Source organism: Asterias amurensis, chromosome 10, assembly GCF_032118995.1.
Source record: "Asterias amurensis chromosome 10, ASM3211899v1".
Taxonomy (NCBI): domain Eukaryota; kingdom Metazoa; phylum Echinodermata; class Asteroidea; order Forcipulatida; family Asteriidae; genus Asterias; species Asterias amurensis.
Window position 1 is genome coordinate 13,878,837 of NC_092657.1, and position 27,625 is coordinate 13,906,461.

The 27,625-nt window shown below is 39.3% G+C and overlaps 2 protein-coding genes and 1 long non-coding RNA gene across 3 annotated transcripts in view; 2 read left to right on the forward strand and 1 right to left on the reverse strand.

Moving 5' to 3' along the window:
• LOC139942967 (uncharacterized) overlaps positions 1-27,625 on the reverse strand; it is a 521,441-nt gene that overhangs the window by 399,425 nt on the left and 94,391 nt on the right. The gene's annotated exons all lie outside the window — the stretch shown is intronic.
• The window catches only part of LOC139943389 (uncharacterized), a 138,373-nt gene that overhangs the window by 76,955 nt on the left and 33,793 nt on the right, over positions 1-27,625 (forward strand). The window lies entirely within an intron of this gene.
• Positions 4,004-26,994, forward strand: LOC139942937 (uncharacterized). Its single transcript, XM_071939764.1, has 3 exons — positions 4,004-4,162; positions 18,249-18,344; positions 24,391-26,994. The coding sequence occupies exon 3, from the start codon at positions 24,401-24,403 to the stop codon at positions 26,387-26,389; it is 1,989 nt and encodes a 662-aa protein (XP_071795865.1). The 5' UTR covers positions 4,004-4,162; positions 18,249-18,344; positions 24,391-24,400; the 3' UTR covers positions 26,390-26,994.

The window sequence follows — 27,625 nt, forward strand, 5'->3', positions numbered from 1 at the left end:
ATAACATGATTGGTCAGTTTGAACGGTACTGAGACATGATTGGTCAGTTTGAACGGTACTGAGACATGATTGGTCAGTTTGAACGGTACTGAGACATTATTTGTGCGATGTACATATAGAACATTGTTTATCCAAGTGATGTTTGCCATATTACGATAACTTTTGTACGCTTCATGGCTTCAGCCTTATCATAAGCGACCAAATACGTGAACGTGAACGTCAGAAAATTGCGTTTTAAAAATGTCACGTTTTTAGCATACGTGAGTTTACCATTTTTGTAGCGTCAGGTAAGAACGTGCAGACGTCATACGTGACCATGCAATTAGCCCAAAGTGGTGACGTCGCCAAGAAACAACACAAGTTATATTCTTATTTGTTTACGTGCGCGTGGTCAGAAGGGCGTAAGAAATGGGAATATAACTAGAAGTCTGCCTCCAACAAGCTTTCAAAAGTTGCTCATTTAGATGATCACAGAATCGTGTTGATAAAAACAAAATAATAATAACAATAATTGTAATCATTAATTTATATTAAAGACACTGGACACTTTTGGTGGTTGTCAAAGACCAGTCTTCTCACTTGGTGTATCTCAACATATGCAGAAAATAACAAACCTGTGAAAATTTGAGCTCAATCGGTCGTCGTAGTTGCAAGATATTAATGAATGAAAAAACACCCTTGTCACACGAAGTTGTGTGCTTTCAGATGCTTGATTTCGGAGAGCGCTGTTTAAGACGGCTGTATGTTAACTATTGAGCATTAAGATTGAATAAAGGCATCCGACCACTGCATCGGCAGCTTAAAGACAGTCTCCGTCGCCTGTATAAGTACAGTCTCCTTTTTAGGGTTTATTTGTAAAAAGGGTTGACAGATAGAGGGACCGCCTCCAATTATTAAAACTGGTCCATTGGCCAAATGATTGAACTTCAAAAAGGAACACGCGAGATTATTTCCATCCAAGATGTGCATCCACCATTCAAATTACTTATTATTATACACGGCTTTTGTTTTGATTATTTGTTGGTTCTTTGTATAACTTGCGCTTGATGTTTTAACTAGTACCAAAATAGGAGCAAACAGAAGTAACATACATGTATAGAGTGTAAGCTTACACAGTTTGATGGCATTAGAGGTGGGACGTGTTGCCATCATTACCGAGACGCATAACGATAATATAAGTCCCCAAAAACGGACTTTATGCCACAGTATAATAACAAGCAAACACAACTAGTTAGGCGCACGGTCCATTTAGGGCCGGTTCGGCAACCATCACACGATTGTCAAACGATTACAGTAGCAAACGATTCAGCAGCGATTGTGAGACGATTGGGGGATAGGTTCTTCAAACGCTTCAGTGCGCTGAGCTTGTCTGGTCGTCCGGAGTCCGAACAAAGGGGCTATAATCGGATTACTGTCCATTGTGTTGGGATTATAGCTTTGACTGTTTGGTTGTGGACTATGAATATGAATTTAAAAACTAAAATGTTCTAGCACTTTATTTTTGGGCTGTGTTTTTTCCATTTCTAAAATACTCGTCAAAAGATACCACACATCCTTTTTTTAATCGTGAAAAACGATGAAGTATAACCTGACATTCTACTTTACCTCTTTTTGTCATGTATTTGCTGGTTGGCTTCGCCTAGCGCTGGCAACGTCAATGTACCTCACATGGGTACATCATGTACATGTATACTCGATTTGAGCGTTCGAGACGAACTCAATTTTTGGTTGGTTGTGACCAACTAAGAATGTTTCCCAACTTATGTGTATGTTTTTACTAAACGTATAGCCACGGTGGGCGGCGGTGGGCGGGCCCGCCCAGCACTGACTATTTCCGCCCAGCTTCAGCTGAAAAATAGGCTGCCGCCCACCACAAAATTTCCCCAAAAATTAATAAAAATTTAAAGTTCTACTGATTTTGATCACATTGCAAGACTAGAATGTCATGTTTTTTCATGTTTTGTCATTTTAAATGCAGTTTGTAATTTTTTGAGCCAGAATTACGAGCAATAAAAACCTCAAACGTGTTTTCCCATGTAATTTGCCTCTTCCCATCTTCTGAAGTTTTCTTCGTGAAATGTGCCCTGACGTTTTTATTGATCGAACTTATAGTACAGTGTAGAAGGCGTACCGTCTATACAAGGCTGACAGCAGTGCTGGTATCGTGCAAATGTACACGATGTATGTGTGTACATGAGGTGTACACCAGCGCGCGCTGTGGTAGACCCTAGAGTGCACTACAAGTCTAGTCGTGAGGTTTTCGCGGGGATTTCACGCATTCCATATACATACACACAAACAGTATCGCCACACAACAGTACAAGGGCTATGTAAAGTCTAGTGTACGAGTTCGCGTGTCCCGGATGTAGGCATGTAAACACATTCGCTTCGCCCACACGTGTGGCAGCGCGCTGGGGTTTTCACTTGAATGAGATCTGTGTAAATTTTAAGATGGCCTCGCAACGTACGGTAAGCTGGACGACTTTTTTGGAAAACGCAAAAAGATTGGAAGATGATATAAAAGCATCTCGTGCAGCTTCAGTTAGTTTATTTATAAAATATTTTTATGATTTCCGTTCGGGTCTACCTCTCAAAATCAAGAATCCAGATTTTTTTCGACTTACACAACACGATGTTCAAAGCCGTGTTTTGCCCCCCCAAAAAATACGTTCATTCATGATGCTAAGAAAAAGCTACTACCTGGGCGTACACACCACACCAAGCCAAAACCAAACCATTGTTACCAGTACTCCTGGCCGCGGAGGATTAGTAGGGATTAGCGAGGGATTAGTGGTGGAAGTGTCAGTGATAGCCTGGTGTGGGCGAACTCTTTGTTAGTTGTAAACCACAGTCAAGCGCCAACTCTTTTGTGTTTCACCTCAGTAAGTCTTTCTATAATCTCTGGAAACGATTGCGTCCCGAAACTCAACCGATTGACCCTCTGTAAAATAATCGTTTGCGGCAAGCGGGTGATGGTTGCCGAACCGGCCCTAAATGGACCGCGCGCCTTAGTGCTTGCATTGTCATCAGTCAAGTGGTGTGGTTGACATCATGTGGCTTTATTTAAACAACACAATCAACACCAGTAGTGTTGTTAGCACAGGTGTGTACATAATAGGTAATGTGATGATCATGCGTAATGTCCATGGTCATGTGATGAAGGCTTCTGGACTGTACATGAATGTACGGAGCTCAATATCTACCACGGGTACACAAATCATAACTGTGAGCTGTCATGTGAAGTATTGTTTGATATATGTATATATATATTTTTTTTTTTTTTTTTATTATCATTATTATTATTATTATTTTATTTTATTATTTTATTTATTTATTTATTTATTTTTATTTTTTTTTTTTTTTTGGGGGGGGGGGGGTAACCGCCCAAGCGTCTAAATGCAATTTTGAAATTTTTACTCGCCGTACCCTAATTGTTTGTTTTTGTTCCACAAAGGTTAGTTTGACATTATTAAACTAATTTGTTCATCATCGGATTGGTCAAGAGTTTCATTTTATATTTCATAGGAGAGTGATTAGAAACAAGTATTTGTTAAAATGACGTTGCCTTTTTGTTTTATTTATTTGTAAACTGCCCCTTAATGTTGTTATTGGTTAATAACATCTACATCATAAGGAAAATATATGAATTATTTAGTTTAGTAAGGTTTGATGTAACACAATATAACTATAATTCAAAATTGAGTCGCGTTGGTTCTGAAAAGAAACATGGGTTTCGAAGTTTCAATCAGAATGCTCTGATCGTCTTCTGATCGAAACGTCGAGTTTCAAATCCTTCTAATTTATTATTCAATCATTAGTTAACAAAATTGAATTTTTTTCACCATAATTTGTAGAATCATATTCCAACAATTGCAATGGTTACAACAGGCCACCTTAGATTGAGAAACGACCCTTGGAGTTTGTACCCTTGAACGCTATTAATACGGATGGGTTTTTCCAGTTGTGTGAAACTAATGCAATTTTAATCAGTGATTATTTGGAATTATGGTTATGAAAGAAGTGAACTGTTTGTGAAGACCTACCTGTTAACGTTTCTTTTTTGGTCGAGCAGAATTCCTTTTTGGTGCCAATTCCTAAAGATCAGCAAAGAAATCCAACTGTACGCAGTGAGTATTGAGTGAAAAAACGTCTACAACTTAAGGTAAATCTCTATGTACACCCAGGCCTATATTAGATTTGAGGCAATGTGTGGTATTGTTTCAATGTATAATTGATTTTCCGTAAACAGTTTCTGCAAATCGTATAATTTTGATTTTCGGGAGACTTCTTAAGACTGGGTTGCTGTAAAAATCAAAGATATTTTTAAAATGATGACAGACTTCAAAAATGGATTTTGGCAAAACTCCATGTATGAGTAGGTATGGGTACACAATACACAAACATCTAAAAACAAGTTATATCGGACATTGGTTGCCGTGGTTACCGCCAAAATAAGATTTTCAGCAAATTTTCCAAGTTTTTACCTTTTTTAATAGTTACAATATAGGTGAATTGAAAGTACTGGTACGTCTAAATGGGAAAACGTTGAAGTTTTTCTTTCACACATGATGCACAACCATGTTTACTCTTTCAGAAAATGTTTTTAAAAATTAAGTGTGCGATCAACTTTGGATCAAACCACTATTTCAAATAGGGGTGTTTTTGTCATATTTTCTTTTAGCGAAAAATAGGGGTATCGAATTGGGCCATAAGTCCGAAAGTGGCACTTTGTGGATTATGACACTTTTATAGTTGGAAGATAAGGTACCGACCTACATAAAAATGCAATAAAATATTTTGGTATTTTAAGTGCGCGGACACAGTTTTGCCGGAAAATTAGCACTTTGGCAGGGCAAAAACACAACAAATGGCCAAAAATTATACATTATTATTAGGTACAAATATCAGGAAATTATATATTTTTTAAACCTTATGGGTGGAAGGGACTTGAGGTGCATTCATACAAACTAAACTTTTGAAATCACTATATAGCCCGTTGCCATGGTAACAGCTCATTTGTGTTTTTGGCTATTTTTTGCCACTTTTGGGGGTCTAAAAAACTGTATTTTAGCATATATTTGCAACTCCACCCAGCCAATGTGCATTTTTTTTTTCATAAAACGTTTCACATCAATATATTGAGTCGTCCTTTCTTGAGACAAAAAAATTATTGCTTTAACTTTTATCCTAATGCTATTTTTAGAACAGCATTAGCGCATGTTTTTAGAAATTCGCAAAATCAACATTTTTACCCAATTGTTTGCCCTAAAAATGACAATTTGCCAGAATGTTTTCGTTTCGGTTGTATTTCGAGCCAACATTGGTCCTTCCATTTTGAGAAAAACTTTTGAGAAAAACTTGGGCAATTGTATCCTGTTGTAACAGTACTGCCTTAAAACAAATGCATTTTAACTTGTTTTCTTCAGATTGAATAAATAACATTAATAAAATAATACTTTTAAGTCTTCCATGAATCCGGCACCTTTCATGAGCACGCTGTAGCCTTGTGGACTACCCAACATTGATCAAGAATATTTTTAATGACCTAAGTTTTGGATTTTATACTACCCCCCCTCCCCTGCATGCCCAGCCCCCAAGCCCCACAATGCATTACAAAGCGCCACCTTTGTTGAAAGTCCCTTTTTAAAATTTCCATTGCACATCATTAATAGTAGGAAAGTTTGTGCTGTCTTCAGTCACCTTTGTTGTGATTGGGCGATTATTTGTGTTTTCATGTCGGGGGAGCACAAAATAGGCAACTGTATCATGTAGTGACACTGCCTCAGCCTCAAACATGGTAAGATTTGAAGAAAAAAAATTGAACAAATCAATTCTCTTTATTGACATTTCTTACATGCTGAACAAAGATGTTGATTGAAAAAAAAAAGCAAAGCAGCTTACAAGTATAAAAATATAACTGTATACAATGTATAGTTCGAAGACTCACCCCAAGCTAATTCGGTTGGTAATAGTGTTATCCGGCTATGTTCCTTATGTATCAGTATCTTATCTTTCAAGCCTGGTAGCCAAACTTTCTCAAATATTATGCTACTTTCGGACTTCTGACAAACTAAGCAACTCCCTCTATTTCCCAAATTGACCTTTGTTCAAAACACCCCTTTTTGAAATAATGGATTATTCCATTCACAATTGACTGTACCTGTGTCAGGTGCATTTTTGGTAGACCAAGGGTGTATATTTATCATATTCAGTTGAAAGGCAGGTAATATATTTGGTCTTTACACTGTGAAGCCCTCAACTTTGGGTAATTTTCAGAAAAAAGCTAAATTAGGTGAAATATGGCAATTTTCCTATTTTTAACCGTTGCCATGGCAACCAAAGTACAATGCAAAAACTATGCTTTCTTTTTACATTTTGGTTGAAGGAATTAACACGTGCAAAGAGAAAACAAAATCCATTAAAACAAAAAAATCATATTTTTTTGTTGTACAATATGAAAATATACAATTGTATTTCCAAAAAAGCACGAAGTTTATGGCAGCACTGCTCCCCAGTACAACAAATACCAAATGTTTTTGTTTGAAATTCTTACAGACCAGTATCTTATCTTTCATGCCTGGAAGCAAAACTTTCCTAAATATGCCACTTTGGGAATTCTGACAATTTTAACAACCCCCCTGTATTTCCCAAATTGACTTTTCCTTAAAACACCCCTTTTTGAAATAATGGAATCTTCCATTCACAATTAACTGTACTTTTATCGAACGCATTTTTGGAAAGATTAAGGATGCATATTTTTTTATATCCAGCTGAGAGGTAGGTCCACTATTTGGTTTTTACACAGTGGAGCCCTCAACTTTGGGTAATTTTTACTCATGAAAAAAGCTAAATTAGGTGAAATATGGTAATTTTCTACTTTTGACCGTTGGCAACGAAGGTGTAAATGCAAAACTTATGCTTTATTTTTACACTTTGGATGATGGCCTTCACTTGTGCAAAGTTTAAACGAAATCCATTATTGAAAGTCTGCCACCACTTCTTTGATTTTTAGAGCAACCCAGTCTTAGTCGTCTTCGTTTTATCTATTAATATACAACCACGAGTAGATTTGTTGGAGTTCAGGAGACTTTTCTATCGTACTCTTTTGGTAAATTGTCTTGCTCTATATATATTACATTACCGCGGAGTAGACTGTCTTTGTTTAAATCAACGTTTTATTATGACGCAGCATAATGATCCGGCCTACTTATACATGTGTTATTGTATTATAAACAACCGACATAAATACACGCATCAGGTAAATCCAAAACAGGGTGGTACAATGACAAGCAAATAAAGCATTCAAGACACTAATACACTAGGCATACTACTGCATTGCCATGATGCTGTTTGGAATGCGATCGTGGCTATGCTCCCGACGTGCAAGGGCCCTATTTCATAAAGCCTGTGTTAGCACAACAGTTTGCTCAGCACAAAATAGTACTGCTTCGCAGAATCTGGTTACCAGCCCAATTTTACTTAAATTAATTTTAAATGTTGTGGCATTGAGGCTGGTGCTGGACAATTTTTTGCCTAGTAAAGTTGTTTTTTGTTAGTCGGCATTTTCTGCTAAACAGATGAAACTAGTGAGCCCTGGTATTAATATGAAAGACTTTTAAAGCATATTGGGGGAAGGGAAGGAATTTTTGAGGGATTCGAAAGCGTCCGTAAGTGTATCTTGAAACGTAAGCGTAGCTGTGTATCTTGGAACGTAAGCGTCGGTTGGCTCGGGATTGAAAGCGTATATTTTGATGGAATGAAAGCGTAACTTGACGGAACGTAAGAAAATCTTGGAATGTAAGCGTAGCTGCGTTTATCTTGGAAAGTAACCATATATTTTTGGTACAACTCATGGGAAATTGCGACTGCTTTTGATTGCTTAGTCGAGTCGCGACTACCACTATTCAACTAAGTCGGTTAATCGTGCTGCTACGACTATGTATTATACAAGTAGTCGCGATCGAATTGGTTAACCACTTTTGTCGCTCACGACTATTCACAACATTTGTTTACAAAACACCACCAGACATCAGTACGAGTTTTATTTTATTGCGCCTTCTGCAAACAGTATGTCGCCATGCATGTTGGACAATGGGAGTTAAAGTTTTGCGACTAGTCGAAGTCCCAGCTATTTGAGGCGCGACCAATAGCCGAGTAATAACTTCCACTTGCCCAGGTAAATCATAACATCAAAACTGTCAAAATAACATTTCATTCACATAATTCAAAATTAACATTTTTTTTGACAAAATTCTACAGGCAGTGGACATTATTGGTTTGGTATAGTATAAAACACGGTGGGAAACGGCTCCCTCTGAAGTAACGTAGTGTTCAAGAAAGGGTAAATTTTCAACATATTTGATTTCGAGACCTCAGATTTAGAATTTGAGGTCTCGAAATCAAGCATCTGAACGCACACTACTTCATGTGACAAGTTTTTTTTTGTATTTCATTATTATCTCGCAACTTTTTCAGATTTTCACAGGTTTGTTATTGTACGCATATGTTGAGATTTACCTGTCTTTTTAACGATCGATGGGCTCCGTTATTTGTGATTGTTATGTTTATAAAACATTGTTTATTATGCTACTCTCACAATAACACCGACAAAATAACAAACAGCGGTATTATTACGTTTTGAAAACATCAATCTGTTTTAATTACCTGAAAACTCGTAACAAGAACCAATTGGAAATTTGCGATCATAATACATTTCGGATTCGACAAACGACTGACAAACCCACGATGACAAACATGTATTTTGATGTCTGGCTCCCAACCCCTCCCAAGCTCATGGCTAGACCCGCAGTTCGTAGCGCGGGCGATTACACCTCCACCCCCCCCCCCCCACGAGACACGGCATGGGCGGTACGCCCCAAGGCTTACGTTCCGATTGCTCCACGCCGTGGGGCTATACAATAAACTATTTTTCTGAATGTTATAACCTTACGTTCGATTTTTGACCATTATTAACGATTTGTATCCACAGCCTGATAACATATTATTATTTTAATTTTTTATTTTTTTTTATTAATAATTGTAAACAAAATAATTAAATTTAGTTCAACGAATTAGCTTTTCTACGGCTGGAAACTAACTCGGATGATCACGTGATTATTAGAACCACTTTGTGGTTTTTACTATCACAATGCTTAAACGGCTAAGTGTGATGATTTTGTAGAGCCTATTTTTTTGTTTCCATTCCTGGAAGACATTTGAAGTCCTAACTATTTTCTAGCCCAAATAGCCAAATTCAGCCGGTGTGTCCATTTAAGATGGTATTTGAGTCGATGCATAGTGAGGTATCAAGTTGGTTTGCTGTAACACAAAGAAGAAGAAGAATTTACACCGATACACTATCTCAAGGAACATAATCTACCCAGCAAGGTGTTACCGCAAGCCAAAAACACCACCCGGTCTATGTTATGTTCGATGATACATGTGACCAAATAATATAAACTCTGACAGGTCAGGCGTTGAGGGTGTCGTGGCGAGCGGATAAGAGCACCGAACTCAATCTCTGGTGCTTCTGTTCAGCATAGTGTGCGTTCGAAGCCCGTGCGTGACACTTAACTATAACTACTTCTCTCCACCCAGGTGTAAATGGGTACCTGTGAGGGCAGAGATGGTTCTTGTGGTTGATTTAGCCGAGTAGCGCATGTTGCACAGGCTGCGTACTCACCACCAGCTGAGATGAGATGGTTTGAAGGGACACACCCGCTTCGTTGGGCTTTTTTGGCTACAAAATACACTAAAACATGATTTTAAAGGTCTTCCAGGAATGGAGAAGAATAGTTGCTAAAAGAAACCATCAAATTTGGCCGTTTTAAGGCATTTGTTTTTAAACGAAGGTCACGTGGCTTATCGGAATCACTTTTTTGGTTAGGATAACCCACGTGACCTTCGGAGAGCTTTACTTACAGCCGTATAAACATAAGTTAAAAATAAATTACTAAACCAAATTTTAAATTTTTTTGTTACAACTATTAATGGATGTTTGACAAAAGAGACTATGTATACAAGTTGCGTGTAAAAACTGTAAATAATTATCAAAGAAGGGACGTAAGATTCTCATTCAGAGAGTCCGTGCAACGGAAGCGTGTTTTACAGCGCCTCGGCATGGGAGCAATCGGAACGTAAGCCTTGGGGCATATCACGTACCGCACATGCCGTGTCTCGTGGGGGGCTGCAGGTGTAGTCCTGGGCGCTATGAACTCCCAGCTTGCGGGTCTCGCCGTGAGCTTGGAAGGGGTTGGGAGCAAGACATCAAAGTACATGTTTGTCATCGTGGGTTTGTCAGTCGGTACACCTCGTGTCGATTACGTTACTTCTTATGATCGCAACGTGCCAATGTAATGCTATGTTTTGTTTCATGGCTCCTAATTTTTTTTTTTTTTTGTGAGTTTTCAGGTAATTAAAAAAGATTAATGATGTCAAACGTAGGAATACCGCATTTTGTTACATTGACAGTGTTATTTTGTGAGTAGCTTCAAAAATGTTTTATGAAAAAGAAAAAGAAAAGGATATCAAAAAACAGAGCCCCCCGATCGTAACAAGAACAGGTGAATACGAATATTGTATAAAAGATTGAAACAAAAATATTTATAAAACAAAATTCCCTCAAAGCATATTTTTTTTCAAAAAAACCCATTATTGTTTAATTCTGTGAATGAAGTGTTATGTTTGAGATTGTTGAGGTATTATTTGGTTGCGTTCTAAGCAACGCAGCTACTAAGCTACGCTTACTTTCCTTCAAGTTACGCTATAATATCAACACGTACGTTTTCAACCCCCAGTCAAGCTACACTTACGTCCCATACGCACAGCTGCGTTTACGCTCCAATATACCCAGCTACGCTTACCTTCCAAGATATGCTTAGGTTCCAAGCTACGCTTACATTCCAACTTTTGATCAAATTCCTTCAAGTTACGCTGTAATTAAAAAATGTACGCTTACAATCCTGAGTCAAGTTACGCTTACGTTCCATACGCAGGTACGTTTACGTTATAAGCTGCATAGCTACTCAGCTACGCTTACATTCCAAGTTTTGCTTACGTTCATTCAAGTTACGCTATAATAACAAAAGGTACGCTTTCAATCCTGAGTCAAGTTAAGCTTACGTTCCTTACGCAGCTACATTTACGTTCCAAAATACACAGCTAGGCTTACGTTCCAAGATATGCTGACGATCCAACAAATATGGTTACGTTCAAAAATATATGGTTACGTTCCAAGCTACGCAGCTACTCAGCTACGCTTATACAATCCAATATACGTTTAGGTTCCAGTTACGCTATAATGGAAATGTACGCTTTCAATCCTGAGTCAAGCTAGGCTTACGTTTCAAGATTTGCAGCTACGCTTACGTTTCAAAATACATTCCCACAAGGCGCTTCTGAATCCCTCAAGATTCCCTTCCCCGGAAAAACAAAATATTTCACTGTGAATAACAGGGTACATTGTTCAGTTTCATCTGTTTAGCAGAAAATACTGCTTACAAAATATCTTTACTATTTAAAAATTTAGGTGGGCACCAGCCACAAGTTTTCAAATTTAATTTAAATTTGGCTGGTAATTAGTTTCTGCTATGCAATACTACTTTGTGCTAAGCAAAATGTGTGTGCCACTATACAGGCATTATGAAATTGGGTCATGGCACGTCAGGGGCGAGTTACGCCACGATCGCATTCCAAACTGCATCATGGCTATGCGGTAGTAGGCCTAGTTTATTGGTGCCAGGAATGCTTTAATGACTTGTCACTGTCATATTCTGGGCTAATTTCTTTGTGTTCTTCGTGACGATATTTGGATGTAAGTCGAAGCACGAAGGTCTACCTCCATCGTCGAAGGATTTGCCTGCTCCGTTGTTTATAATACATGGATAGACTGGATCCTTATGCTGCGTCATGTTAAAACGTTTCTGTAAACAAAACACCAGTCTACTTGCATTATTGTGCAACAATGTCACGAAAATTTTACAGTTGCAATGGCTGCAAACACATATACGGTGGCCTTTTACCGCTTTAGTTTTTTTTTAATAATTGTTTGCTGATTACGTGACATTTGTATGTGTTTTCTTTTTTACAGCAACCATCTATAAAACATTATTTATGATTATACACCCCTAAAATGGGTAAAAGGTGACCCGGTGTGTCCCTTTAAGGAATTAATTAAGGCCCAGTGACCAGGGGTAATAATGTTGGAAGCGCTTTGAGACGCCCTCCGGGTGTGAAAAGCGCTATATAAAAACTGGTTATTGTTATTTTTTATATTGTTGTGGAAAAAAAATATATATCATGATTCAGACTGTATTGTAAGGATCAGTACACGCTCAAGTAACAAATTGCGTTCTGGAAGTTGTATTCAGGCTATTTGGGAAACCAAAACACATTGTTGTAAAAGTGTGCATGTCACTGATTAAATGTCACTGTCACTGATAAAATGCCACTTAATAAGTCTCTGGTCAGTATGTGCCACAGCCACCGAGATTTATCGGACAAATTGTAACATCCCCAAATTGAACTCAGAAACAAAGTTTCATTTCATGCTCCTTCGCTACGCTCACACGCATAAAAAACAGTTTTACCCTTATGAACAACCAAAATAAGCACACAGATAAGCAGTCAAGTATAATCTACGAATTTATTTGAAAAACATGGGAATAAGGCCGGGATTCGGCCGCTGAGTACAACTTCTATGTTTCTTTTGTTTAAAGGAACACGTTGCCTTGGATCGGACGAGTTGGTCTATACAAAGCGTTTGGAACCGTTTGTTACGGATGTTTTAAAAGTAGAATATAATGATCCACACAAGTATCACTCAAAATTGCACGGTTTTCGTTTTACGTCGCGAACTAACACGGTCGACCATTTATAGGAGTCAAATTGTTGACTCCCATAAATGGCCAACCGTGTTTGTCGACGAGGTAAAACGAAAACCACGCAATTTTGAAGCATATTTGTGTAGATCATTGTATTCTACTTTTACAACATCTTTCTAACCATACCGATTTTATAACAAACGGTTACAGAACGCTGTTCAAGGACCAACTCGACCGATCCAAGGCAACGTGTTCCTTTAACAAAAGCACTTTTCGTTTTCAACACAATACAACAATCTCGACAATCTCTTCAAACCAATTTTCTCTTTTTCTTACCGATTTCCACAAAGGAAAACAACCCTTTCGGCTCTTCAAAAATCGGTCTGGAAACTAACATATTGAGTAAGCAGTTTATCAGTAAACATAACTAGCAACATCGCTTAAACCTCCATTACTTTGAGGAATTTCCATCCATAACAATCTCAAATCAGAGTCATATTCAGTAATGACTAGTGTTAATAGTATAAACTCAAACTTTTGTTATTTCTCTTTAACCGTCTCCTAACGGAAAATGCAATTGAACTTATACATCTACATAACTCTACTATTAAATATCGATACTTGTAATGTTTGAAAAAAACGTAAATTTAAGGGAGACAATCATAGCATGCCGTCCTTAAATTGATCAGACTGCAATCAGATTGCCCAAATCTATCGATTATTGTATTGTCTAGACTGAATGGAAGGGGCTCTTTTTGCACGGGTGGTTTGTGTAACTTTCTTCTTTCACTAATATAATAAGGTGTGATGTTTACTATTGACTGAAGCCATTTTATGGCAGCTGCAATTGATACTATTGTACTGTCAGAATTTGCGAACTTACTTTTTTTAATGATGAATGCGGCTATAGCATGTACTTTAATGGGAAACACGAGTGGAATATTTTGTACCTTAAGCAAAGCTAAGAATTCCCTACACTTGTATAAGTAACCAGTTATGGTGGCGTTCGCCTTGGCAAAAAGAACTTCAAAAAATAGGTGCATCTTGGACTCCTCCATGCTGGTAGGAAAATCTGACCAAAAGACCCAAGCTGCAAATGATCCGATACACATGGGAGAGAAAAATATATATAGCTTTAGTTGGTGCAATCAATATAAGCTACACATACAAGGCTCTTTAACTTATTGGAACCCAAAAGAGAATTATTATTTCTTCCTAACTGTATGGACTAGATCCTTCAAATGTGATCAATCCTTTCATCCAAGTTCTATAACAAGACCAAAGTAATGGCCAAAAAGGTGAAGATGGCCACCAGGGAGAAACTAAAGCTCCTTTACCGGTGCATACATGTAAATGTTTTAGGACTGCTGGAATCAATACTACTGGAGGAACTAACAAACAATTTTCATTTGCCCAGTTCTGTGCAAAAGCATCCACCGCGGATGACCCCGGGTTCCAAAACCTTGGGAAGAAACGGGGAAACTTTGAACTGTAAAAGCAAGCAAAACAATCTACTGTAAATGGTCCACATGCAACAATAATTGTTTGAAAAATGCTGGCCTTTATTTCACAGTCGTCCAAATCAATAAGCCTACTGACGAAATCTGCTTGTTCGTTAAAAGTTGTTGTAGCCGATGAAAGGTGCGGCTTGAGCTCTTGGCTTGACCCGTGTGGGGACTGGTGAGGGGGCCGTAAGTGAAGGGGCATTCTCTGGCCCAGTGACCGGCTGTCTTACGGTTGTAGCACACACCATTTGGCAAGCCTGTGTAAAGACCAAACAAATCAAAAACTGAAGAAAAATGAAAAATGAAGGGGCAATAGGGATTTGTCGTAACAAACTAGTTTAACTCTGATAAAATGTTTTAAAGTATACTCAGCGACTGAAAAAGGCTGAACTGGAGACTCATAGATTCCTTTTGCTTATATACTATGTATACGCTTCAGCAGTTTGATATTATGCTTCAATGAGTTTGGAATATATTGGCACGATCGATCTCAGTATGGTGAAATCGATGGCCAACGCCCTACGCACGTGACCCGGGGTGCTACACACACAATAATTTTGGTATTCAAACAGACAAAACTAAATTCTTGTTAGGGTGGCATGGTTGGCTTGTGTGTTCGATTTCCGGCCTGGGCCATAAGTGAGTTGAGTTGTGCGTTGGTTATCTGTTGTGTCACGAGTGTTTTCCAGACCATCGGTTTTCCTCCCTCGGGAAAAATCTAGCCTTGCTCAAGGCAGTGGAATTATTCACTCCGAAAAAAAGACCGACGCTGTATAAAACCGTATACACTGTGCGTAAAATGTGTGTAACCACATCGCACGATGCCCTGTACACTTTCCGCATGCACGGCCTCCGCATGCGGGTTAGCGGTACAGTCGTACGGTGTGCGTTGAGCGATGTGACGGTGTATATGGCTGGGTCGTGCGGTGTGAATACACACAGTAAGCACGGTATATACGGGTGGGTTTACAGCGGTGTCTTTTTGGAGTGAATAATGCGACTGCCTTGAGCAAGGCTAGGACAAATCTAACAATTTCGATCTTGACTGTGCTACGTGGTCATAATGGGTTGATGTGGCTGGCAGCTGAAGGCGCCCTTGCATGCCTGCTTCCCAAACACGTTGCAGCCGCGTCCGTCGCAATTCAGCTCTAGCTGCGAGTAAGGATGTTAGCCCCCCCCCCCCCCGCCCACCCCCAAAGGTTTTGCTTGGGCTCATTACAATTTTACCGGCACCGTTGCATTCGGTTGTTTTGATTTGATTATATACGGTTCGAACTAAATGTCAAATAGTTTTCTTGATTTGCATATTCTTTTTAAGTCATCATTTAAGTTATGTATTGTAAAATAAACTAAGAAATCAATCACTGTTGATGCTATTCTAATCGTTTCGAGATTATTGACGAATATTTTTATCATGACATAATCGGTTGCCCCGAACTAGGAACATGTTCCGATTACTAATTTTTCTAAAGACATGTTTCGGTCACTTAACAGAAGTTAACAGAAGACAAGTTCTTTAATTTATCAGTGGAAATATACATGGTATTAATAAGTATTCGTTATTTTGTAATATATTTAATAATGAATACCGGTTAAGTTGTATCTGTATTTATTATTTTTTTTGATATTTTACAGGAATTAAATATAATTGTACAAGAAACATAAACTGCTCTAGCCTCTATATCACTTTACACATATACAATTAATGAAAGGGTCACAACATTATAACTATGAGGGTTTGTAGCAATGTACTTTGATTTGCGATTTGGTTTGCGTCTGGCAAGACACAGTCCGCTAAGTCTTAGGACCAAATGTTGTAGGTTGCAAAATGGCGGTTGTCAAGTGTCGCTGGTTGCAAGGGAAAATACGGCCACGTCATCATTTAAAAGCTGACCGATTAGCCTTTATAGTTCATAGTTAATGATCCATAGCATTTTGATCAATTTCCATTTAAGTTTACCAATATTATTTGTTTACCTGATACGTAACAAGACATTTTTCCTAATAGCCGGACTTTATGCCACTTCTGACAAAGCAAACAAACTGCGTCGTACTTGGATTGTCATTAGTCTAGCGATATGGTTCACACTGATACAGAACAAAAACAATGAGGGTAAACATACGATCATTAGGGAATATAATGATCAGGTAGGTTTATACAGTGTTGGCAAAGTGACAAGGGTGTTGGAAGAACAGTGGAAGGGTGTTCCAATCTACCACGTGCATATATTCAAGTTTAAATAAGGGAATCAATGTGTGGTGAAGAGGTTTTTAACTAGTGGTTTAATCCCAACGAGGCCTGGTTCTTGGTAATTTTACCGAGACGAGACGAAGTCGAGGTAAATTATAAAGAACCGGGCATTGGCGGGTTTAAACCACTAGTTGATAACCGATTCAACACACTTTGATTCCCATTCATAAATACCTTTTCGGTCAAAAACAATCATCACTCTTTGGTCAAAAAGTAAAATAAATGCAATCATTATAATTGTTAAATGATTTCTTTCAACGCAACACCCCTCCAGCTATGCAATGGTAAAGCACTCCGCCGCCCGCCCTAGGGTAAACAACTCCTTATTAGGGAATGCTGTGCGCGTCGCGCGTATCGCGTGATGTGGCACAACTGTTTCAGCCGTTGCTCTCGACTAATAGGAATGAAGAAACTGTCTTAAAAGAACAGGTGCAAGGTCGCGTGTCACGCCCATGAATTAATCATTTTACCGGTCATAAACAAAGGTTTATACACACCCACTTGACGCGCTCTCCACCACAAGGAATAGCGAAACTGTCTGAGGTATTTATGATGTATTTGTTTTTATGAGCCGTGTTGTTTTTCTTCGTTTGTTTATTTGTTCCTCTTTCTTTGGGAACAACACAGTTATTTAATTACAACAACTAGAGGTAACTTCCCCAGTAGTATGCCATAATGCCAGCAAATACTAAATGTGTCCCTAATGATTGCATCAATATTGACAAGAGTGAAATAAACACATCGGCCAGATTTCATTGAAACTAATATTTCGTCAGACAGCGTGCACCACTTGTTAAATGAAGTTGAACTTCCAACCAATACTTCAAAACTCAACACGTTCATATGCCTATATATTGCGACTGCTTTGAAATACGAAAAACATAGGCCTATGTTCCGACACACCTATGTTCCTTCATTTACACATTAGAGGTAGTGTTATTATGTTATTATGAAAATACACTAGGAATGTCGAGACAGGGGATGTGTAAACATCAAGATGTCGAGACATGGGGGTGCGACTATGCCGGCAAGTACTTTTCCGATTAATTGGTCAATGCATTGTGTTTAGAAGTTGGGCATTTAATTGATTTAAGATGTTTAAGAGTATTTATTTTGTAAAAGCATCGAAACTAAAATTGGTTTACTGACATTGCCCTTTAAACAAAAAATGAAAACTTTCCACAATTTTTTTTCAATCTAACCTAGTAGAAGAACAAAACTAATTTTAGTTAATTACTCGTTCAGTTTGTAAAAACATCGTTCTGAAAAAGGGGAAACACAAATATCACTGCAACCTCTTGAAATGTTGTGAACTCTAGCAAACGTATGAAATCAACATGACAAATTAGGTATACAATGTACACGTTTGCCGACGGTCTACTGAATGCAGTTATCAATGACATTCGTGTTAATTTGAAAGGGTGGGCATCGAACAAATTCAAACATAACTAATGACTCGGTTGCAACAGGCAACCTTAGTATACGGTATAATGACCACTTGATACGGTATAATGACCCGACGAAATATTGGACAATATTAACACGCTTGGGTTTTACAGTTGTATGAAACTTCCACAACTTTAATCTCGTTTATAAAGTTGATTATTTGGAAGTACGGTTTGGTAAAGAAGTGCACTGTTTTGAACATTATCAATGTTGTTTCTCGTACAGAATTCGTCGTTATTGCCGCCAGTTATCAACTTTCGTAAAGTTCAGCAGAGATTCAACTGTGCAAAATTAGCCTTGGTAGACACACTTTAACAACAGGTAAGAGTTTACTTTCCCTTGGTCTAATGGTATGTTCAATAACGCACATGACCAATAAAGTATTTTAACTGACAGATCAGACATTTTTTTCAAATTGATCATGCCACAGTTTGAACCATTTTTATGTTTGCATTGAACTGCACACGCTCTTTTGACAAAACGCACTACGACTAGTTAAGCCCGGTTCATACTTCCTGCGAATGCGAATACGAAGCGAATGTTGACGTCACAAATTCGCAACGAACAATTCGCAGCAGTTGCCCAACTCCCTGATACGTGCGCTAAAGACTATTAAAGAAATATTATATTATTATTATATTTTGGGCTATTGAAACATAACTAAACTGCGCCAATAAAGTATCTAAACACTTACAAATGGTCAGATATATCGGAACCTGAAATAGTATACCAAAAAATAATTATTCATTTCTATTCACCGTTAATTTCTGCACATTTTGACACATCTTATGTTGCGCTACGATGTTGTTTGGTGGATTTATGGGCACTTGAGTGGCTTAAGGTCGAATTTCAAAAGTTGCAAAAGCCCCTATTCACCCCAATTCCAGAAGGGAACTCACACAAGCCTCACACACAGACAAAATCAAGACAAAAGACACAAACTCGTTTCGTTTACTTGACCATGAAATTTATGGCCGTATCTTTAACTCTAAAACTGCTGATATCCTGTCCTCAATACTTGGTGTATCCTCCATCACTGTTAACGGCAAGGAGTCGTCTTCTCATACTCCAAACGAGACATCTGATCTGTCCCTGGTCAATCCCCTGCCATTTCCTGATCAGGATGCGTCGCAATCCCTCGAGAGTGGTGTCAGGCTTGATGGACTTGTTCACTTTCTTCTGCTGCAGAAGTCACACTCGGGCGGCCACTCCTTGGCAGGTTGTCCACATTTCCCTGAGCTTGGTAGCCATTCCACCATTTTACTGACCGTCGCTGGTGACGCTCCAACTTGATGAGCTGCAGCTCGAATCGACATACCGGCTTCTATCAAACCAACGATCCGTCCTCTTTCCTGTTTGGTCAGTTGAGCCATCTTTCCTGTTATGTTGAAACACCTTTCCCTGTCTTACCATAATCAGGGATTCTGGCTCTTAACCCATTTTGTTGTATGCCTCCCATCTTTGACCCCTTTGCTTGGTTACTGACAATTATTGCTGATGTTCATCGCAACCGATTTGTCCAAAACGCGACAAACAAATCATTTATAAAGGGCGGGCAAAAGAAACGCTGATCTTACTCGTCACAACACAACGATTTAGCTTGAATAGGGGCTTTTGCAACTTTTGAAATTCGACCTTAAGCCACTCAAGTGTCCATAAATCCACTAAACAACATCGTAGCGCAACACAAGATGTGTCAAAATGTACAGAAATTAACGGTGAATAGAAATGAATAATTATTTTTTGGCATACTATTTCAGGTTCCGATATATCTGACCATTTGTAAGTGTTTAGATACTTTATTGGCGCAGTTTATTTAAAGGCAGTGGGCACTATTGGTAATTGTCAAAGACGAGCCTTCACAGTTCGTGTATCTCAACATGTGCATAAAATAACCTGTGAAAATTTGAGCTCAATCGGTCATCGAAGTTGTGAGATAATATCGAAAGAAAAATAACCATTGTCACACGAAGTTGTGTGCGTTTAGATGGTTGATTTCGAGACCTCAAGTTCTGAATCTGAGGTCTCAAAGTCAAATTCGTGGAAAATTACTTCTTTCTCGAAAACTATGGCACTTCAGAGGGAGCCGTTTCTCACAATGGTTTAAACCATCAACCTCCTATTACTCGTCACCAAAAAAGGTTTTATGTCAATAATTTAATAGATGTTAAATTTGCATCGGGGATAAAGAATATTAATTTTTTAATTTTGTTTTTTACCCATACACCGATGTGTGTTAGCACTGTATACTCAGTACTTTCCCGAGTCCTGTGAAAAAAATATCACAGGCATGTTACTCGGGTGGGATTCGAACCCACGACCCTTGCAAATTCTAGAGCAGTGTCTTACCAACTAGACTACCGAGGTTGCCCGGCAGCTAGAGGCAGTTCGAATCCTATGTTTTGGCAGCGGGTACCGCAACGATATAATAGATGTTAAATTTGCATCGGGGATAAAGAATATTAATTTTGTTTTTTACCCATGGGTAAAAAACAAAATTAATATTCTTTATCCCCGATGCAAATTTAACATCTATTATATCGTTGCGGTACCCGCTGCCAAAAACATAGGATTCGAACTGCCTCTAGCTGCCGGGCAACCTCGGTAGTCTAGTTGGTAAGACACTGCTCTAGAATTTGCAAGGGTCGTGGGTTCGAATCCCACCCGAGTAACATGCCTGTGATATTTTTTCACAGGACTCGGGAAAGTACTGAGTATACAGTGCTAACACACATCGGTGTATGGGTAAAAAACAAAATTAATATTCTTTATCCCCGATGCAAATTTAACATCTATTATATCGTTGCGGTACCCGCTGCCAAAACATAGGATTCGAACTGCCTCTAGCTGCCGGGCAACCTCGGTAGTCTAGTTGGTAAGACACTGCTCTAGAATTTGCAAGGGTCGTGGGTTCGAATCCCACCCGAGTAACATGCCTGTGATATTTTTTTTCACAGGACTCGGGAAAGTACTGAGTATACAGTGCTAACACACATCGGTGTATGGGTAAAAAACAAAATTAATATGTCAATAATTATTTTGAGTAATTACCAATAGTGTCCACTGCCTTTAATGTTGTTGACGATTACATGGTTGTTGGAAACCAAAGGTCACAGATTTAACTTTCCTATACACTGCAAAAACTGGGGTGTTCAAACTTACGTCTGGGTTGTTGCCACTTATACGTACCAAAATGAGAATCAAGACTAACATCACATGGTGATAAAATAGCACCAAATGTAATTGGTTTGGGTACAAGCCACACTCACTTAGGGTCTCTTTAGAGTGTGGACGTTAAACCGTGTGGTTGCATGTTGGTTTAGTTGGTATTACGTTATAGGGTTTGTATTAAAGCCTGTGAAAATTATTTACTTTGCAGTTTTATTTACTTTGCAGTTTAATTTTGCAGTTTAATTTTGTAACAAGTACAGCAGTTTTGGATAGTGAAATGCATTTAAGAGATTTTTTTTTAAGTCGAAGTACCATGCTTGGTTCGGGAACAAGAAATCGCTTTTTATCTTTTGACAATGAGTATTGTTTCTGACAGAAAGGTTTCTTAGATTGTGAAAACCCAATTGAAGAGTGCTCTTTATGTGTGGACAACCGCTACATTTGTTAAAACAATCTCACATGTCACTTATTGAGATGACACTATTCAATTATTAAAGTCGCCTAGTGGTATTTGTTTTCAAAATAAAGCTTTTGTCACTAAGATATGTGTTTTAATTAGTGGAATATAAATAAACATTAGTTAACTTAGGTTCTAAAAAAATAGTTGTTCTTTTATTTACAAATTTAATAGGATGGCCCGACCCGAGAGGGCGCTGTTTGTGACATCGAGGTGCGATATTTTAAGAGAAAATGTGTAGTCTGGGCCCGTACAATGTACACTAAGTCTGGGTAACTGATCGGTATGATGCCTATTTACAGAACTACGGTCCCGGAGCAGACTGCACGCACTACGGCTGCTGTGCGGACGGTCCACTCGGCTTACCCTGCACGGTGAATCGCAAGCACAAACAAGCCCTCAAAGTTAAAACCCGAATTTTTCACGTTTGGCTAATGCTCCTCTACAGGTCTTTCAGGTACCTTCTTTGACTTCCCACTTCGGAAAAGTTGTTGGTTTAGCGTCATGTTTTAGAATAACTTTTCTCTTCGTGTCAATGTGTGGTGTATTCCGAGAGCACGACGACTCGAAGTTCGCTGCACAGCGCTGAAAAAGACGTCGGACCGGACGTCCATTGCTTTGTGCGTCTGACTTTCGCGTCCCACTACCGCCTATACTTGGGACCTGCAGGAAACACATGCAACCTGAACCCAGCATTAATTGTTTTGCTGCATCCAGCAGCAATACACCTGGTCGGCATTGCCCGAAAATGCAACAACAACAAAATAAAACAAATCGAAACGTACAAACTGACGACTTGGACGGTATATGTACTTTGCACATATGGTTACTCTACGCATTGCAGGCAAAGTCTGCCTCGATTGACGTCACAAAAGGGGAGGCGGAGTCAGCCCCCAAAATAACTTTATATATTTTGTCAACATATCAATCGTGACAAGCAATAATAATAATAATAACAAAAATGTTTATTGATCAAAAGCAAATACTATTATGTTTGAAAGAAAACAATATAAATTTCCAGGTGACTTAACTGTATGGTAAGTATATGTACAACTATAAAACAATGAATCAAACACTGGTTTCAATCACAAACCAACGACTGGCACATTTTAAACAAACCATCCCGAGGCTTTTCAATTATGTATTTAAAGGCACTGGACAATATTGGTAATTGCTCAAAATAATTATTAGCATACAACCTTACTTGTTAACGCGAGTAGTATATATGAAGGAACGCACACCCCGCGGCAGTCCGGCAAGCGACTAGCGCGCATGCGCGCAGCGGTGGTAGGCTGGGTGTGCCGACCCAGGCGGAAGTGGGCTAATGAAATTAGGGCGAGCCACGCAGTGGTAAGGGGTTTGGCCCACGGCAGTGTTCGGGAGGCCCGAAGGGCCGATATGTGGGGTAGGGGGTTAACATGATGCATGGCATTATGTTGAGTGGTGTTTGAAAAACACCGCAGTAGTTGTCTCACGACAGTGTAACTGAGTGCAAACCGTTATTGTTTGTACTCAGTTCGCGGTGCGTTAGTGATTTTTTAAAATCACGAAGCGCCGCATCACAAAACCACGCAGCACAACCGAGACGTGTACGTCTCGGTTGTATTTTCACGAAGTGAAAACAAAGCGGTTGATTCCACGACGTCTGACAACCGTCATGGAAGAATAAAAAGGGTTGGTCGAGGATTAGAATGTGTGTATGTATATGTGTGTTTGCAGATTCAAATTTATTTATCTCACCCGTTGTCTCTAGTGCTGCCCCGTCTGTGTAGGCCGGTGTCACCTTTGCATACAACCGAGACGTACACGTCTCAGTTGTGCTGCGTGGTTTTGTGATGCGGCGCTTCGTGATTTTAAAAAATCACTAACGCACCGCGAACTGAGTACAAACAATAACGGTTTGCACTCAGTTACACTGTCGTGAGACAACTACTGCGGTGTTTTTCAAACACCACTCAACATAATGCCATGCATCATGTTAACCCCCTACCCCACATATCGGCCCTTCGGGCCTCCCGAACACTGCCGTGGGCCAAACCCCTTACCACTGCGTGGCTCGCCCTAATTTCATTAGCCCACTTCCGCCTGGGTCGGCACACCCAGCCTACCACCGCTGCGCGCATGCGCGCTAGTCGCTTGCCGGACTGCCGCGGGGTGTGCGTTCCTTCATATATACTACTAACGCGTAATGGGGAGAGGTTGGTAGTATAAACAGTGTGGGAAACGGCTCCCTCTAAAGTGGAGTACTTTTTGAGAAAGAAGTAATTTTCCACGAATTTGATTTCGAGACCTCAGATTTAGAACTAGATGTCTCAAAATCAAGCATCTGAAGGCACACAACTCCGTATGACAATGTTTTTCTTCTTCTTTTATTATTATCCCGCAACTTCGACGACCAATCGAGCACAAATTGTCACAGGTTTGTTGTTTTATGCATACGTTGAGATACACCAAGTGACAATGCCAATAGTGTCCAGTGTCTTTAACTATGGCATACAAAGGACAACAATCCTTGTCATGTAAAAGGGAAAAGTCCATTGTTTTTTCACCGAGTGCTGGGTAATTTTACTCGTTTAGCAGGTACTGTATGGGATACAGTTTGTTGGACCGAAAATCGTTTCTAATCACAAGTTATCGCAACTCAACAAAAGGTTCTTAATGCGGTAAGTCTGCTACCACCCAATGTATAAAATCACTGACTGTATGAACTATTGAAAATGACATTCGTTTTACTTTCAGTCTCACCAAGATGGCCGAAGCTGCATTTCACACTGAGACCACTTGCAAGATTAGACATGTACACATCGAATGCCCCATCTGCTTGACTCGGTTCATCGATCCGAAAATCCTGGACTGCCAGCACAGCTTCTGCTTAAAATGTCTTCAGGAACTTGTAGACAAACAGGATCCGAAGACGGATTTCATCATTTGCCCAGTGTGTAGAGAGAAAACTTCAATCCCAGATAAGGGACCATCGGCTCTTCTCAACTGCTTTCTCTTGAGCTCGCTTATTGATGACGTCATCAATCCGGATGGTCCCAGAGAAGACAGTAGGCCTAACCCTCTTGTCTCGATTTGCGAAGGATGCGACGAAGGTCTTGATGCCGTCTCACGGTGTGTTGACTGTGATGCGAATTTTTGCAAGATTTGTTTGGAATACCACGCCAAAATAAAATTGAACAGGCATCATCGAGTCGTTAATGCAGCCGGGTCGTCAAATGAGGGATCCAAAGACCAGAAACAAACTTGCTCTCCAAAATGCCGGAAACACACTGACCAGGAACTGTGTTTTTATTGCGACACGTGTGATTTACTTGTTTGTCTCAAATGTGCGGTATTTCAACACAGAGAGCAAAACCACAAACTAACTGAAATCAAAGATTCCATTCAATCTTATCGTCAAGCTGTTGAAGAGGCTTTGATGAAATTTGATGAATGTCGCAAGCAATTCCAAGAAGTGGACGACTCTATCAAACACTCACAGCATAGATTACAGATCATGGTCGACCGGGCTCTTCGAGATATTGTGGCTAAGGAGGAAGAGGAAGTCGAGAAAATCAGAAAAGCATCTCGCCTCCTTCAAGAAAGAGTCACTCAAATCAGCATAGAGAGAGGTGGGCAATTCAGCAGCATACAGATCAGCAATAGCGATAAGATGAGCCGTGCAGAGCAGATCGTAGCTTCAGTCAACGACTTGATGCAACATGCTAATGACTTTGAGCTGCTGGACCTCAAACCAAAGGTTATGCACAACTTGACATTCCACAAAGAGCTCAAGTTTCAAACAGTGCAGCATAGCAAGTCATTCATCGGGTTCAAAGGTCATGATGTCGTCACTGATGCGGATATCGGTGAAATACTAGAGGAAGAGAAGTGGGAGGTGAAGACAGAGTTTCGTGAATACGGGCAAGGTGAGGGGGAAATCATAGATCCAGTGGACGTTGCTTGTTTAAGCAACGATGACATCGTCGTTACTGATTCGGAACGGCGGATATTATCAAAATTTACATCGAGCGGTAGTTGCAAATCTCAAGGTGTGCAAAGTACGACAGAAGATGGACAACTAGAAGACCCTGGCGGTGTTGCGGTGACCTCTGATGACCTGCTTCTGGTTACTGACGGACAGGATGTAAAGGTTCATGATAGCGAACTGCGATTTATTCGTAAGTTCAGACCATCACAGAATCAAGTCGAGGGGCAGTCAGAGAGTATACTCTTTGGTATTGCTGTTGGTAAGAAAGATCGTATTGCAGTGGCTGACTGTGTGAGAAAGGTAATATCTCTTCATAACAAGGATGGATCCACCATTTCCACAATACATCATGATGCTATTGGCGACATCGGCAGTCCAAGCTTTCTATCTGTTAACAGCAAGGAACGACTGATCTTCACAAACCACGTTGAGAAGAAACTAGTTTGTCTGGATTTCATGGGAAACGAGGTGTTCAATATCAGCACCTCCCTTGACGGCAAACCGGTAAAGCCTATTGGTGTGTGCTGTGATGATGCTGGGGATATATATGCGTGTATCTTCTGCGGTGATGGTGATGGTGATGGTGATGGTGATGGTGATGGTGATGGTGATGGCTTTTGTGAAATACATCATTACGATCCATCAGGTAAGCACATTGGCTGTGTAGCTCGTGGCTTGTACAATCCTCTAGGCATGACGTTTACTCCGACCGGTGACCTCATCGTGGCTGATTCGCAGTCGGTCAAGATATTGCATCGCGTGTGAGTGTCGATGACGTCATGGTCGTAAAATTTCATTAATATTGGTGACACAAGGTAATTTGTCACTTATGAAGTTTTAACTTTTCTAGTTTTAGATTAAAATCTTTATTAATCTCAATAATACGAATTTAATGTCATTTTGGACAAAACGTTACAATCACAACGTACCAATCGCTTCATACAATTATAGTGTTTTATTTTCGCAATAAATGCTTCTTTCGTTCTAGCGGTTATATTAATTGGGTGATTTTGTTTCATTCCATTTATTTCTTAAATACGTTTTAGTAAAAACATTAACCTACAAAGTACCAGCTTAAATGTGTAATATCCGTACCATTGTGTAGTTTTTTGTGAACTCTCAGTCTGGTAACTCTACTCTATTTTCCGGAGCCTTTTAAAGACATTGGACACTATTGGTAATACTGGACACTATTGGTAACTGTCAAAGACCAGCATTCAACATATGCATGCAATAAAAACCATATGCATAAAATAACAAACCTGTGGAAATTTGAGCCCAATTGGTCGTTGAAGTTGCGAGATAATAATGAAAGAAAAAACACCTTTGTCACACGAAGTTGTGTGCTTTCAGATGCTTCATTTCCAGACCCCAAATTCAAAATCTGAGATCTCGAGATCAGATTCGTGGAAAATTACTTCTTTTCAAAAACTACTCCACCTCAGAGGCAGCCGTTGGATAAGATTTAATATTATATAAATATCACTGTATACAATTAAACTAACCTGTTGAAATTGCATGGCAACAGGTGTTCACAGTTTTGAGATATCGCCGGAAATCTGGCGCAATGTCCAAGCAGGAAAACAAAGAAACTAACAAGATTCCACAATCTGAGAAATGCAACTGAAAATTTACACTTCTCAGATTCAACCAATGGGCGATGAATGTGATATATTATTACATAACCAGATTACTTCGAAGTGAGATGATTCTCAAAATGCTTTTTACATTTGAAAGCTAAAGTAAGCTTCAAGCAAACAGACTGATAACCAAACGTAAACGTTACCTTCAAAGTATGTTATTTAAAAAGAAAGTCAACGTAAATCACAATTCAGTCACCAAATAGTGACTGGATAAAACGGATTATTTTTTTTGAGGCAGCTTATTGTTAAGAAGCACATTATTGGTTGATAGCTTATTGAGATTGAAGCGTTAGAATTAGTTGGAATCAGTTGTTTTTTTAATTATCCCGAGATCGAATACTGTTGTATGTATATTGAC